The sequence below is a fragment of the Cibotium barometz genome, chromosome 60, assembly GCF_041138505.1.
Source record: "Cibotium barometz isolate CiBa-2024 chromosome 60, ASM4113850v1, whole genome shotgun sequence".
Taxonomy (NCBI): Eukaryota; Viridiplantae; Streptophyta; class Polypodiopsida; order Cyatheales; family Cibotiaceae; genus Cibotium; species Cibotium barometz.
The window spans coordinates 15,431,246-15,447,419 of record NC_141105.1 but is presented as its reverse complement, the minus strand read 5'-3'; the positions used below and the strand labels follow the sequence as shown (position 1 = coordinate 15,447,419).

At 43.9% G+C, this 16,174-nt stretch overlaps 1 protein-coding gene across 2 annotated transcripts; it reads left to right on the top strand.

Moving 5' to 3' along the window:
• The first annotated feature begins 204 nt into the window (after window positions 1–204).
• On the top strand, window positions 205–10,384 carry LOC147605035 (receptor-like cytoplasmic kinase 176). 2 transcript variants are annotated; one of them, XM_086793885.1, is made up of 6 exons: window positions 205–611; window positions 8,451–8,812; window positions 8,909–9,044; window positions 9,136–9,272; window positions 9,410–9,533; window positions 9,627–10,384. In XM_086793885.1, the coding sequence occupies exons 1-6, from the start codon at window positions 485–487 to the stop codon at window positions 10,067–10,069; spliced, it is 1,329 nt and encodes a 442-aa protein (XP_086650011.1). In that variant the 5' UTR covers window positions 205–484; the 3' UTR covers window positions 10,070–10,384. The 2 variants fall into 2 exon arrangements, with proteins under 2 accessions (XP_086650011.1, XP_086650012.1); XM_086793886.1 differs by having other exon boundaries at window positions 207–611; window positions 8,469–8,812.
• Window positions 10,385–16,174: the final 5,790 nt, after the last annotated feature.

Below are 16,174 nucleotides of genomic sequence, written 5' to 3'. Positions count from 1 at the left end.
ACTTGCTACATTTCACCAAACCTGTCAATTTTGAAAGGCAAAGGTGCCCGTCAAAAATACCAAAATACAAAAAAACTCGCTTGAGGACGACAAGAGGGATAGGCCTTTCCACATCATCCCCGTCCAAGAGCTTGGGCGGTCTCGATTACGGGCTGTTCCACACGGTGGTGGTGGTAATGATGATAGCCCAGCCTTTAGTAGGTGCCGCCGTGCCCCCTTTCCTTCCTGCTCCCAACACTTTTCCGACTATTCTTCGCTCTAGAAAAACACTTTTCTTGTCTCTCTCACCGTATCGTTGCCATCGGAAGTCCCGCCCAGACGCTCATCGAAGTTTACCATTAACGCCCTAGAGCGCTGTGTGTGTGCGCGTGTGTGTGTGAGAGAGAGAGAGAGAGTGAGTTGAGTGACAGTGTGTGTGTGTGTGTGTGTGTGCGTGTGTGTGTGTTTTGCCATGGTTTTGGGTACCCTCCCTTCAGCTTGATCAATGGGACTGGACGCTCCGGAGAAGGTTTCACATGGAGGTTGCTGTATCTCGTCTCTCTTTGGCTGCAACAGCTGCTGGCCCGCCCGCGTGAAGGTGGATAACTCCTCCATAGAAAGCCCTAACCGTGGTATGCTCCATTGAAGCTTATTATTTCCAGTAAACTTTCATTTTTTTTCTGTCTTTCCATAGAGCTGAAGCCAGGACATCTCACATTTCAATTGGGTTAACATGTAGGTTAGCTGCCCACAACATCTCCTGGTTTGAGAAAGTAAATTAGGCTAAAACGCAACCCCATAACGCCTAGTCTTGCAACCTGATGATACATTACAGCCTTTAAACAGTGGCAAGCTATGGATGAATAGGAGAAGGTCTAAATCGGCTGTCAGCAAGTTTGGTGGTTCTTTGAGGCGCATGGGGGCCAGGGGGATGTGCGCGTGTGTGAGGTTGTCTACGTGTGTGATCATTCCAGCCGTGATAGCAACATGCCAATAGCTCTGGGAATGAGATTGGAAAGTGATGGCAACTTGAACTGTTGGCAAACTAAGAAGCAAGGGTAGCTAAAAAGTCCTGCCCAAGTAGTCAGCTGACAATCCACCTTACTCAAGGGGATGTGAGCTCAAACCTCGAAAAAAAAGTTGCAAAGCTGGATGGAAAGGTGATGCCCCCATGCAGATTTTGTGTCTGTTGATGTGTCTCTGTCAACCCATGACCTGCTAATATATTGGTTGTATGCATGGCAATGCCTGCGAACTTGGGCGCACTTGGAAACATGTAAATACCCTTAGAGCCACTAGAGCTAGGTGGCATTTCTGGCTGTGAACCGGCTCAAGCCAGTAGAAAGAAACCAACTCTACCTCATGCTTATTAAACAATTCTAACATATTGCTAACCCTTGCTGCTAAAGACGGGTTTCTTGCTGGACAAGACAAAATCTTATTAATTGCTTCTCATATATTTATTGCCACGGGTAATTGGCTATTGCAGGTGATGCAACATTTGCAGCCTCAAGAACTACTGGCTCTTAGTTGGCTTGCCAAGTCCCATGGCACTGAGTTATGCCAGTCAACTGTGAAATGACAACCCTGTGTAACATGGCCAAAAGTTTGTTTCACACTTTTATGATGTTTTTGTGTTTTCATGTCATGTACATACCGCACTTGCATGCAACATGGACATGCTGAACACACAAGTGCAAGGACTTGAGGCCCTTGTCCAAGGAGGTTGAGCTACTTGAAGTAGAGAGAGGGCTTTCTTCTTTGTAACCTCCCAACCATGCACTTGGAAATGCCTAGTTTCCTCCTATCATTACCATCGAGCTGCTTCACGTGTAGAATGTCTCAACTAAAGTGGCAACCAACAAGGTTATACACATGGTTATATGCGAGATTTCTAAGTGTCACCCCTAGTTAGTCGTTTCACATTTGAATTGATTTCCAAGTGACCTCCCTAGTTAGCCCTTTCACATTTGAATTGCCCTTAATCCACATTAAGGACCGAAAGCCCTCTAGACTCCCTAACTCCCCAATGTAGATGCTTCCCTGTGGGAGTCCCATCATAACAGGGCTTGAAACAAAGGACAATTCACTAGTGTACCGCTAAGGGTAGTCAAGTCAAGTTGTCCCTTGCAAGTCAAGTTGTGCCAATTCTGCACTCACTTTAATGTAGAGGGTGTCCGGATTAGACATTTGTTGGTTGTTAGGACAACGTGGGCAGAGTCCGTCAAAGTCAATCTAAGTATCCGTTGGGTGTGAATCTCTTCGTGGAGGGTACTAGCAACAGGCCCTTGGATTAGGGGATGATGTTTAGGCCAAAGCAAGGGCTGTGGAGGACAGCTTTTGGGGAAGCCCATGTGGTATTCTTAGATGATATTTTGATTGATAGCTGTTCTCTCGAGGAGCATGAGTAGCACCTCCAATTCGTCTTGAATATTCTAAGGCGTGAGAAGCTATATACAAAAATTGTTGAACCTAGGATTAGGGTTTATAGCACAGAGAGACTATGGTGGGTGGAAGATATCCATGGTGTAATCGTGTAGAGAGAGAGAGAGAGAGAGAGAGAGAGAGAGAGAGAGAGAGAGAGAGAACTCAGAAAGTTGCATCATGACTCAAATGATTGGGTTGATTGATGTAATATCCTTCTTCAAGTACAATGCCTTTATAGGCATAGAGGTTCACCTCATGACATCATTGATTACATCAAAGCTACATAAATATCTAGATATTATTCTAACTACTCTAAGAGTGGGTTCACACACTCACACACATATACTCATAAGAGAGTGTTCACAGTGCACACACACACACACACATACACACATGCAACGCAAAAAAAAGAAAAAAAGAAAAAAAAAAGAGGTGACGTGTCGTCGATGACGTGGAGATGTTGATGTGGCACTGCCACATGGCAAGATAGAGTAATGCATGGCCATCTTACAGGCTTGAAATGATGCGACTAGCTTTTGGAAAGCAAAAGATTAAAAGCTTTTTAAATACTAAAAAGAGGAGCTTTTATTATTAAAAAGATGCTTTTTGGGCTTTAAGTGAGTTTTAAAGCGCTTTTGGGCAAGAACTATAAATTCAACTATTCTCTCATTGTTGAGACATGTAAAAAGACAAGAGAGCTCGCTAGCTGTAAGAATTTCTACACAAGATTATTCCAAGGGGATTTATCTTATCTAATATAACTCGAAGAGGGGGGGGGGGGGCGGGGGGGGGGGAGGCAGGGTTGGCTTAAGGCTATTCCGACTCCTAGTGTGGTATCTTCTCTCTCTACTCTCTCTCTCTTTTATTTATTTTCAGATTTTCTCAAGGTTTTACGCATGAATTTGTTGTTTTTTCTTGAAGATAAGCTAAGTAACCATGCCATAGTCCTTTATGAAGGTTTGTTACAGTCCACTATGTATCCACACCATTGTAATAAAAAGGGTGACTGATTTATGGGAGTGTGGCCGGCCGCCATCTAAAAAATGCCCGGACTCGCTTATAATCTATACTCCCATACTATGAAGTGTGAATGCCCAACCAAACTCACTTATAACTTGTTTGGCCACACTAATGAAGTGTGAACATGCCAAAAAGAAAAATAAGCCATAACTCTTGTATGAATAAACAAAGTGTTTAGAGTCATACCTACCACCTATCTAACAACCCACAAGCAAGGTCAGAATATAGATTTATGTTATTGTTCACGGGAGGGCATCACCTACCTAGTAAACTACACATTCAGATCTTGCAAGTAGTAAAACATTTCACGCGGAACCAATTTTAGGCATGGAGGTAGGCCATGCAATGCACAAAATGTATTAGACAATCTCCCTTTCATTTTTCTTGTAGCTAGTAGACACAAATCCCCTACCATGAGGTGCTAGTCCACATGAGCCTTGCCGTAGACATAAGTCCCTCGCCATAAGGTGTCATGTGCACACTATGGAGCCCTTGGAAGGGTAGGAGAATGGCCAAAGAGAGAGAGAGAGAGAGAGAGAGAGTACGAAAGCCCTGAAGGGTCTGTGAAACCAAAAAGTTGTTACATGTAATCCATGAGCAAACTGGATGTCAAGACAACATGAAAAAAGTAAAAGACTAGCTGCCAAAAGGATAGACAGTGTGTACTACATAGACCTTGTGTGTACGAAAGTGGCAACAAAAGAATCTCATGTGTCCCGGCTCATAATGTGTCCTCCTTATGAACTGTGTACGTAGCCTCAATATCCACCACCTATGGGGCTGCCTCTCTATATCGCTAAAGCAAGTCCCACATCTCAAGCTAGTGAGTGGAGGGTGTGGGTCGCCATAAGCGGGGGCGTCTGGCTCTTTGGAGGGACTCTGCTTTCTCTTGAAGAACTCTCTAGGTGCATGATGCTAGCCTGCTACTACGGGTTTGGAGGGAGCTCGCTCAATGGCATAGTCACAAGGGACGGGGGACGGCCATAAGTAGGGAACGGGGACGGGGGAAGGAACGGTACTCAAAAAATACTTTTTTTTAAAGTTTTTCTGCTTTACACTTATTCTACTTTGGAAGTACATCAAAATGAGCACAAATTTACACTAAAATGGTAAGCTTTTGAGTCATATTAACAAAATATGCCGATCAAAGAGTGAAGGTGTTGATGGTTAATTGTATTAATAATTAAGTAGATACAAAATGAGTCATGACTCAAGAGTCAAGACTAAGCCTTAAGGAGGCACAGTACTTGGAAGGACTCAAATGAGTCAATGACAAAAAGTGCTAAAGCCTGGAGGCTAGAGCTAAGTAGTAAGGCCCATGAATCATGATCCATGAATGATCATCCACGTGAAGTGCTCGCCTCATGGTCATGGGTAGCTTGTGCCGAAGGAGCATCAAGCTCATCCTCACTCTCATCCTCATTGGCATGTTGCTGTTGCACCTCATCCTCTTGTTGCTCTTCTTGTTGACTCATCTTCCACTTAGTGAAGGAATTTGCCTTCTTGGTCACGCTCTTGCAAAGCATTTGCAAGTTCGCACGCTGCATATAGCTTTGCATTCTCCTAGTAATAGAGCTCCATCCCTTGCACACCCAGATTCAGCTTTTTTATTCAGTAATTTTTCATTTTGTTGGGATGACAGAGGATACCCCATACAGGTACTCCGATTTGTCTCATAGGCCGAGTTCGGTCTTTTGGAAGACGTTAATAAAATCTTTCTTTCTTTCTTTCTTTCTACCTCGAGTCGGTTCCTCTTCCTAGAGGCAATGCGGCTGTAGGTGCTCCAAAGTTGCCTCAAGCAAGAGGAGCTGACGGCTTGGCTAAGTATGCGGATGGCCAAAATCTAGTCCCGAATCTTGTGCCTAACCGATGCATCATGCACAAGCTGGTCCAAGATGACCTCCCGGTCGCTCTCCTGCTTGTTGCCTTGGTATTTTGGGTCCACCACATAAGCTGCTCCATGCAATGGAGAGTAGTAGGAGTTCCACCTTCCTAGACACAAGGCATGGATCTCCTTGTATTTGTTTTCGTCAAGCACGAAGTCTTTCAACTTCTCTATCATGCGATCCATGGCCTCGTACATAGTTGTCATGGTACGAAAATACGATACCGTACGGGAATTTTTGGTACGATATGAAATTTTTGGATACCGTAAGATAAAATACGGTTTTTATTTTTTACACTTACAACCTAAGCTTCAAGCTTGAATGTGAGGGAAGGTTGGGAGGGGAGGACTCTACAATGCTTGAGGAACCAGAACATGGATATGTGTCTCTCCCAGTTGGATCTCCCGATTGTCTCCCAAAAAGAACCTGGATGGGTAATGCAATACCAAAGGTCTCCCAGTGTAGCATTTATGACTAAGGGACCGTCCTTGCACAAATACGAGCAGTGCATCTAGGGTGATAGGTTTAGGGACTCCTCTCTAGATCAAAATGGCCATGTCCAAATCTTCTCCCTCGTACTTAACTTGAGAATCTAATTGTCTAGTCTACCTATACCAGGGATCTCCAAGTGATGTAGCAAGATTCTCTTATTCTACCAATCAAGTGTACACTACCAGTCTACCTCGCTAGATTTTTTAGGGGTCTCAACAACCCCGTATGGAATACTGAGTGGACACGGAAGTTGCGAAGTATTGCGAGCATTTGGGATCTTCGTTAAGCAACGTTTCTATATTTTTTTAAAGCATTTGGAATTTTTTTTTCAAGGAAAAAAAATTTTGGGAGGGGAAAAAAAAAACCTCGTACCATACGGTATCGTATTGTACGAACCGTACGGTACAAATCCATTCGTACCGGTACGAGAAACAACTATGGCCTCGTAGATCTTGCCTATGCATGGTTGCATAGCGTCTACAATCCTCAATAGGTGGACTCACCTCTCAGTCACTCTCTTGCAATCCTCATCAAGCACAAGACGGTCCAAGATAATTCTCCATCCAGCGCTCACCTCCCGGTTGCTCTCCTGCGTGTTGCCTTGGAATTCTGGATCCACCACATAAGGTGCTGCATGCAATGGAGAGTAGTAGGAATTCCACCTTCCTAGACACAAGGCATGGATCCCCTCATATTTGTCTTCGTCAAGCACGAAGTCTTTCAACTTCTCTATCATACGATCCATGGCCTCGTAGACCTTGCCTATGCATGGTTGCATAGCATCTACAATCCTCAATAGGTGGACTATGGGTCTTACCATAGCATTTGTGGTCTTCACACTCTCCCACCAAGAGGCATCATCCACCCATATCCACCTCCTCCTTCAACTCAGGGTTCCAATTCTCCCCAAGTGTAGATTGTCGCCATGGGCCACATAAGGGTTGAGAGGCCGTGGAGATGGAGGGTGCCGACGTCATGGATGGAGCAACATTCCGACTCGATGGTAAAGGTGATGGCGTGCATGATCCCGATCCACCACATGACTCCATCGTAGAGGCCTGAGTTCCTCTCCCCATCATCGCGGGATCCACGGCCACTCGTGGTGTCCTTCTTGCCACTTCAACCGCCTCATAGACGGCAAGCTTGTCAAGAAGATCCTGTCGCTTTTCGGGCATGACATTCGTGCAAAACCGCACCTCATGCCAACTCTCATGCAAGAGGTGGGCTCGCACTTTGTCGGCACCACCCGTTCGCCGGTATGGGCAAAGCTTGCATGCCCATGGCCGAGAACCGCCTCTATGAGTGGATGGGGTGTAGTTAACCTCCTCCCACCATGTCCATCCTGTCGTCCTTCTATGGGAATCCCCGGCACATTAAGAGGATGCCATGGTTGAAGATGACACTAGAGAGGGAGAGAGACTAGATAGTAGAGACTAGAGTGGTTGAGCCTTGTGTGAGAGGCTTGGAAGTTGGAAGAGGCTTGAAGGAGAGAGACTAGAGAGAGTAGATACTAGAGACTAGTCACTAGAGTGTGGCTTGCTGCTTGAAGCTTGAGCAATGAGCAAAGTGCCAAAGACTCAAGAGACAGGGCCATCCCCCACAGCGTCCCTGGCCAGTAACCGTCCCCGCCCCCCCCCCGTCCCTTGTGAGGGACTGCCTCCAGGGGGACGTCCGTCTGTCCCCTTCCGTCCCCGTTGTTACTGCGTCCCGGGACGGCGTCCCCGTGTCCCAAGCTCCAGTCCCCTACGTCCCCTCTGTCCTGGTCAATGTGTCCCAGAAAATCTCGTGCAGGCTCTGAGTGTTAGCTGGGGCTTTCTGCTGGGGGCCAAAATTGTCAGCGATAGATGTCTGTGTGGTATTTGGCATCTCGGGTTGCTACCTCAATAGTCTGTCTCTGTGGTGCCTCAACTCAAATAGGTGAAGCATCTCTGATCTCTGTAATCCCCCCCCCCCTTCTTCTTTTAAAGAGACAGTGGTACCGTCCCTCCGTGTATCTCATAGTAAACTGTTATCTAAGTAATGCCTTTGGACTCGTACTACATAGTCTGCATATCCGTTTGTCTTGTGAGATGCCCGCTGCTCTCCCTATCTCAATCCGAAGGCGGTGTGACAACACCCTCAGCTGACCAAGGGAAATCCTCATGGTGTGGGTCATGTGTCTGTGGAGATAACTGGGCCTCTTAATGAAACCAGCCCCAGTGACCCTTGAAATGCTCTCTGTAGGACTGAAGCTTCAGGGAAAGCTTGGCCGGGGACATCCATGTCTGGTCTTTATGAAGTCTAGTCAGATCTAGATGGATGTAGTTGATCTCCTGCTGTGAGAGATCAAGGAAGGGAGAGTCCAAGCTGTACTCAAAAAGGGGGGGGGGGGTGTCCATCCCAAAGTCATGTGACTCAAACCAACTGGTGATGCATGCATGGAGTCCAAGCTGTACTCAAAGAGGGGGAGGTGTTCCATCCCAAAGTCATGTGACTCAAACCAACTGGTGATTCATGCCCTGTTCCTGTCTCCTTGCCATCCTTAGACCCACTATTCATTACCTTAGAGATAAGGTTTTGTTTTTCCACTCAATGCAAAGACACAATCAGTTTTTAAATATGAAGACAGTGCTACTTAATGTTAACGTGATGTGTTTCTTTGACTAGTTACAGCATTATGTGCAGGGGACACAGACCTTCATAAAGACAACTGCTCAAAACCTCCCCTTGAGCAGGCCATCATGTCCAACGTTCCAGTAGAGCCTGATGCAACCGAGTTATCTGTCATCTCAAAAACAGAAGAAGAGTTGGTGGTGCCTTCTCAATTGCGGAGGTTCTCCTTTAATGACCTAAAGTCTGCTACGAGGAACTTTCGCCCGGATAGCTTATTAGGTGAAGGAGGGTTTGGTTGTGTGTTCAAGGGCTGGATAGATGAGCATGGGACGGCACCCGTCAGGCCTGGGACAGGCCTCACTGTTGCAGTGAAAATTCTCAATCAGAGTGGGCTGCAGGGTCACAAAGAATGGCTGGTAAGTATAATAAACACCCTTGTCTCTATATTCATTATATAAGAAGCCCTACATCATTCATGATGCTGCGTGTTCTGTGTTTGTTGATGGTAACAGACAGAGATAACCTTTCTTGGGCAATTCCATCACCCCCATCTTGTCAAACTAGTTGGATATTGCATTGAGGAAGATCAGAGACTCCTTGTGTATGAGTTCATGCAACGAGGGAGCTTAGAGAATCACCTGTTCCGAAGTAGGTTTTCTTGGTTTCACACTGAGTAGCTGTTAGTGGGCAGACGACATCAATCCAGTTTAACATAGGTGGAATTATTTTGCTGATGCAGGAGGGGCTTTTCCTGTCCCTTGGAATACCCGGATGAAAATCGCACTGGGTGCTGCAAAGGGCCTTGAGTTTCTTCACAGTGGGAGCAAGCCGGTCATCTATCGAGATTTCAAAACATCAAACATACTGTTGGATCTGGTGTGTATGCTTAACACTTTTCAGAAAATGATCATTATGTAATTTGGCGCACAGATTCATGCATGTCAAGACATGTCTGATTATTATGTTTTGATTTACACACTAGCTCCACTAAATTCAGCTAGTGTTCTTCACAGGAATACAAGGCCAAGCTTTCTGATTTTGGTCTGGCCAAAGATGGCCCCCAAGGAGACAATACTCATGTATCCACGCGCGTCATGGGTACCTACGGCTATGCTGCACCAGAGTATGTAATGACAGGTAAACGTAAAAGGCCATGTTGACCAATCTTTGCAGGAGTGTGGAGTGAAATATATGGAAGTGAGGATTTAAACAATCGAGCTGTATTTGCAGGTCACTTGACTTCCAAGAGCGATGTCTACAGCTTTGGCGTCGTGCTGCTTGAGATGCTGACAGGAAAGCGATCAATGGATAAGAGCAGACCTAGTGGGCAGCACAACTTGGCAGAGTGGGCTCGCTCACACCTAAATGACAAAAGGAAAATATTCAAGATAATTGATGCCCGCCTCGATGGCCATTATTCTGTAAAGGGTGCACAAAAAGCTGGAAACCTGGCTTTTCGGTGCTTGAGCCGGGATCCCAAGGTGAGACCATCAATGACTGAGGTGGTTGAGATACTAGGGCAGATACAAAATCTGAAAGATATGGCAAACACAACACATCTGTCCCAAGACAGTAAGCAGCCATCACCTCTAGCTAATGGAAACCTGCATCGCCAACGGCCGGGTGAGCATGGGCGTGCAAGGTCTTACCAGCAAAATGGTTGGGGATCATAAGGACGGAGTGCATTTTCTGTCTTGTGTGGTGTCTAGCATTGCTATGCTCATACTTTTTTGTGTGTAAAGTTCTTACCTTAGGTCAAGTCCAGAAGCTTCTTGTATATGAACATTGGAAAGAGTTAAATGGGCTTGACATCACTGGCAATCAAGGCATAAAACTCTTAAGTCGGGCTTGTCCTTTGGGGCAAAGGCAAGCAAAATGCCAAGGATATTGCACATGTAGGCTGTCAGAGAGCAATTACCCCTTCACTCAAGCATCATCATCAGTATGGACACAAATCTCTCTTTTCAAAAAAATACATAACGAAATTTATATGGAAGGCTTGCAGTATTGTTAGAAAGGTGTTCTTGTTTTTTGTCCTTTTCATCCATTGCGTGGTGGGTTGCATGACCACAGATGAATTGTATTGGTAGTTTTGTACTAGACTGTGTGGTTTTTACTGCCTTGGAGGTCCACTTCAGCAGCGTGCATGTCTTTGGTGCTATAGGCATTATTATTATCATATAATGGGTTGATCATATTCTTGGATGCCTGACATTACCAAGGCAATTAGTTCATCGAAGGGATCCCATGCATTCACTAGTGTAGAAGTGTGTTCCATAATCATTGTCCCATTTGCTGTCTCCATTGGTTTACATCTTTGCTCTCGAGGCTATCATTGAGGAACACAAGAGCGTGTAGGTGATAAGTCTACTAAAGGTTTGTGACTTCCGTAAGGCTTTTGATTCAATACTGATAGTACGGCCTTGCAAGTGTCTCACCTTGCACTTCGCATTGGTGGATATGATAATGGCATTATGAGTACGTGATTGGATGGATACAAGTACCAGAGGTTTATCTGATGAGATCACTAGCATGAATGTTTTCAGATAGATTATGTATTGTTTGAGTTTTGGGTAGCTCCTCTAGTCTTAGATACCCCTTTGAAGTTGTTACATGCACCATATACATAACACTAGATAAAGCTTGCCTCCTGAATAGGAAGGGCAAAGCAGATCATGGTACTCCCACACCACTAGATCAAGATCGCCTCCTTGTAGGAAGGGCAAAACAGATCATGGTACTCCCACACCACTAGATGATTCATGTCACATTGGTCTCCAGATGGACCGTCTCCCTCTCTGTGACTACACCGTGGAGGTTTCTTTTTTGTGTCCTTCCTTTCATGAGATTAACAAAATTATCCACCTAGATTTGATCTACTTGGAGATGAATCCAACCTGGCTAATTTCCTCAAGAGCTCCCTAGAAAGCTTACCCTCTATAGAGAGCAATTGTTGAGACATATACAGGATAGTTTGTTGAGAAACCAAGATACGTCTATAGATATACAACTCATGGAGTGCTTCTGGTCATATGATAGTCCCATCGTCTCCATTGGAATGAGGTAGGGAGATCACAAGGTATACCACGAGAGGAACAAGAATGTAGGGTGGGAGATAGAAAGGAACATTACTTGCTTACTTGTCGAGTCTGCTGTGAGATACTAGTGATTTTCCACTGCCCCTTAGAGAGGTATGTGGCCCCCCTTTCAAGGGTAATACACTACGTAGATCAAAGATGCTTAGCTATGTGCATGATAAGAGTTACACAAGATCACGCCAAGCCTTTAAACCAATAGTTTACTATGAAAAAATTGGCCCAAATATGTTAGGGTCCTGCTTTGTAGCTTTACAACATGAACACCGGATCAAGAATACATGTATTTTTATCTAAGGTTAAGGAAATTTTCTTTATAAAGAAATACATAAGCAATCTTATTGAATCTCTCCCATACAATGCAAGTGAAAAAAAAAAAAGCTAATTCAATTCAACCAATCCTAGGGTGCCAAGTGCCTCAATGTAGGGGCTTAACAACTCACACAATAGAAGGAGACGCTGCATCAAGAGCTTAATGCATTAAAGAGAATAGGGATGGGGGAAGAGGCAAAAGCTCGTCTCATGAATCCCTTCATGAAGAGCTGAAGCAACTCAAGGAGACAAGCATAAAGCTTCAGGAAGATATACAGGCAACCCATCAATGGTTGAAGTGGCCAAGACATGGTTGCTTCACTTGATAAGGCCAAGCATAGCCAAGCTTAGAGGAAGATCATAATGATCTAGGTCATGGAAGCATACAAGGCAGGCAAATGGATTGTTCATTGAGATGGTTGGGTCCTCATAACATAGAGGCAACCACAAAACCAGTGGTATGATGAAAAATATACAAGAACACGTAGGTTCACCTCCTATAAGGGCAAGTGTATGGACACATATTTACATAAGAAATGCAGCAAAGATCCTTTCGTTGTGCCTTAGTTGTTAGAAGAAGCACACATTCTTGGCCAAACGTGAGGCGGAGTTTTTAAAATGGCTCCTATTGACCTACTAGATCATTTACCAAAATGCTTGGTGAATATCCAAACCCCATTGAGGAGAAGAACATGCTTGAAGAATCTCAAGCTTAGTCAAGGAAGTCTAAGCCTAGCTAGAACCTAAACCAATGATTGATGGGGATTCCACTGACACTAGAGGGAATGAGAGGGGAATTAACGAGGGCCCGCGAGGACCTACCTCCTCTTTTAGATCCATACTTCCGAGGTGGTACAAGGTAATCCTTTGGCCACTTATCCCTTTGTGGGAGGAAATAAGCCCGAGGCCTCACCTATCAAACCCATGCTTGTTGTGAAACCCATTGCCAAGGAGCTTCCATAAGGGCTTTAATCCATTCATGAGTGAGGACTCTGACAAAGAAACTAATAAGGACTTTGGAGAAATTTCCGACAAGGATTCAACATGTGATAGGTGCATCCACAAGGTATGAAAGAGTATTTCTTGTAAGCACAACATCTCTCCCTCTGAAAAGAAGGATGAGATCAACATTCCCTACCATTACTGTGTGCGCGTGTGTGTGAGAACATATCTTGATACAGAGTTCTACACCCACTATTGGGCACTGATGACGTTAGTGGGGATGTCGGAGTATCTAGTCCATACTACGCATAATGGAGTTGATAGTTATATAGTCTTGTGGGTTGACTACCATGAGTATATAACATGCACGTTCCTAAAAGGTGAATTTGGGCATGCTCCTGGATTCATCTAGGTATATATTCCCTACCATTACTGACCCAAGTCATGCACCCAACTGAAGGGGAATACAAACCTTGAGACATTGCTGCTCTCTCATCTTTCCTATCCTTTGAACTCCCATTGGCACATTGTTATGTGCAAGTCGAAAGCCTATGGAGAGATCTATATGATTGGATAGAAGGAGGTTTCTGAGTAAATATAGAAGAGTCAAAAGACCCTATGAGAAAAACCATAGTGCTGCATCAACAAGCACTAAGAAAACCAAGGTATGAAAAATACCATTAATAAATTAAGGCACTACTTTGAAAGTGATGCCACAAATGCAATCTTTCTTAACCTTTATAAAAATAGAGAATGCCAAGCCATCCTAGATGGTGGTGAAAGAGTTGACATCATACCAATGCATTGTTGGGAATAATAGACCTAGAAATTAAAACCATGGGGTTAAGATTTCGCAGCTCCACTTACATCCAGGATCTCATTCCAACTTTATGTTTCTAGAAGCCTAGAAATCACTAAGTCAACCGACACTCATACCAACCACTTATTACATTGCCATGTCTAGTGAAATGTGGATAAAAAGTGTTATGTTCTTTGATCCAACGATTTACATTGGTAATAACCTTATGGAGTGTAGATTTTATGTGATTGACATAGGTGCTCTTGTTCAAGGCTGAGTGATACTTGAGAGAGAGTCAACCGACACTCATACCAACCACTTATTACATTGCCATGTCTAGTGAAATGTGGATAAAAAGTGTTATGTTCTTTGATCCAACGATTTACATTGGTAATAACCTTATGGAGTGTAGATTTTATGTGATTGACATAGGTGCTCTTGTTCAAGGCTGAGTGATACTTGAGAGAGAGTGGACTGACTCTACTCAATGCCACATTAATTGGCAAGAATGCATGACTACCTTGAATGTTGACACTAAGGAGGTCATGATCCTCCAATGTGATGAAAAAAAGCCAATGTTTGGATCTTACCACTGATTTCCCTTCACCTTAAGGTCCCATCCTCTACGTTGGCAATCCTCTCAAAAAAAAGAGGAAACCCTCAACAAACCTTTACAAGCCTTGCTAAAGAACTTTGGAGCTTCATCAACACCCTTCTCACTAGATCTAATCTCATCGTTGAAAGCTCTCCAGCTCAAAGGCCTCAAACCCCAAGGCCCCTTCCTTGACATCCATTGAGAAAAATGACACGGCCCCCACCCCAACTTCATACCATTACCAACCTACTACGAGGGTAACACCGCACACACTTGGCTATCAAAAGATGATGATTATGCCCTCAATAAACCTTTCAACCACTAGATGACATAGTAACCAAAGATATGGCATCAAGCTCAAAGGATTTAACATCATTGGGTGCCCAACCAAGTGCTTGAAGCTCAAAAGTTCCATGAGGGGAACACCCAGTATGGCTCCCAAGGCCACCAACACAACCTTGTCCTTGATTGGACACCAAGAAGTCAAATGGAAACCCAAGCAAGGACACCAACACAACCTTGTCCCCGATTGGACACCAAGAAATCAAAGGGAAACCCAAGCAAGGCCAAGGAACCTCACCCCAACAAAACCCATGCCACACGCTAATAGCGGTTTCCCAAAACTTTCTTAGAAGCTCAAGGCTTCTATGATGACAACTCAATCTATTGTTGGATTCCAATGAACAAGGCCAAGAAGGCATCACCATTCACACAAGCCTTGTAGAAATCTGTTTCATGGACTCAAATGGTGTACCTACTTCAGGAAGTGCAAGAAGATCATATGAACCTCTCCTCACAATTAGGGCATAATTGGCTACTCAACGAAGGACAACTATAATTACATTGCAAGCCTCATAGAAAGATAAATTATGGTGTGCCTATAGGCATAACGACTCAACTGGTTGCTTTAATGTAACTAAAGTATATGTGCTTTAATACAAATTATTGTGCACCTATAGTAACTAGTTATAGCGGCTCAACAAGTTGCAGTTAAAAGAAAAATGTCAAGAAAAGCAATTAAAAGATTCAAAGAAAGCAAAAAAATGTCTCTAAGTATAAGTGCTTCAAAGAAAAATGTCAAGAAAGCAGTTAAAAGATTCAAAGAAAGCAAAAAGTGCTAGAGCATGAAGAAAGCAAATGAGTTGGAGATTTAGTTCCACCTACTTCAAGGGAATACCCAATCTCTCTGCCTTCCAAGCTCAGCACCCAAGTAGCCTCGCATTTAACTCACACCGACCAAGCTACCACCCTTCCACCATCACTGCATTGCATGGTGGATATCTCCTTGAGTGCCACCTACACCCTTGATAGGTTAAGGGGGTAATATGGTCTCCCATGCTAACTAAATCCTTAATGTATTAACGTATTATGTTAGCGTGTTCAATCTTGTGCATAAAGGGTGACTTGATCCTCATCAAAATCTTCTTCAACTTACCCTCCATGTGACATAATGGCACACATCAGGGGTTCATCCTTTGGCTATTTAAACCAAACATTGTATACAATATGATATATTGTAAAATAGTTGATCTCACACCCCTAATGGCAACCAATCCACTTCCTAGGGCTGATTCCCCAATGTATCCTCATCACTCAACATCTTAAGGACTACATCCCAACTTGGTTTGACCTCTAAGGCCACCACGAGTCACATGCTACAATGATAGAAGAAGTATGCATGTACATACCACGTGTACATCTAGAAGCAAAAAAACCTAGCAATCAAAAAGACCTGAACTCATAGGGAGATAAAGATAGAGCAATGCCAAGGCTCATTAATGTTGTGATCTTTGGAAATCCTTACATAATCAAATGGAGCATGCAATTCACTTTGTTGGTTGTGTTCCTCTTTCCTCTTTTGAAACCACTAACCACATCTTTACCATCCCATGGGATACTAGTAATTAAGTGTTGTTTCATTCTAGTCTACTATACTCAAACCCTAAAGAGAATTAAAAAAGGCAACAAAAGAAAATGTAAGAAAAACAAAGGAAATCATGTAGGACCAATCAAAGAGAATAATTTCAACGACTTG

Bases quoted from the DNA above. Each gene is read 5' to 3' on its own strand.
- LOC147605035 (XM_086793885.1), top strand. From the start codon at position 485: ATGGGACTGGACGCTCCGGAGAAGGTTTCACATGGAGGTTGCTGTATC. The intron at 612-8,450 runs GTATGCTCCATT...TTCTTTGACTAG, and splicing joins CATAGAAAGCCCTAACCGTG to TTACAGCATTATGTGCAGGG. The intron at 9,045-9,135 runs GTAGGTTTTCTT...TTGCTGATGCAG, and splicing joins AGAGAATCACCTGTTCCGAA to GAGGGGCTTTTCCTGTCCCT.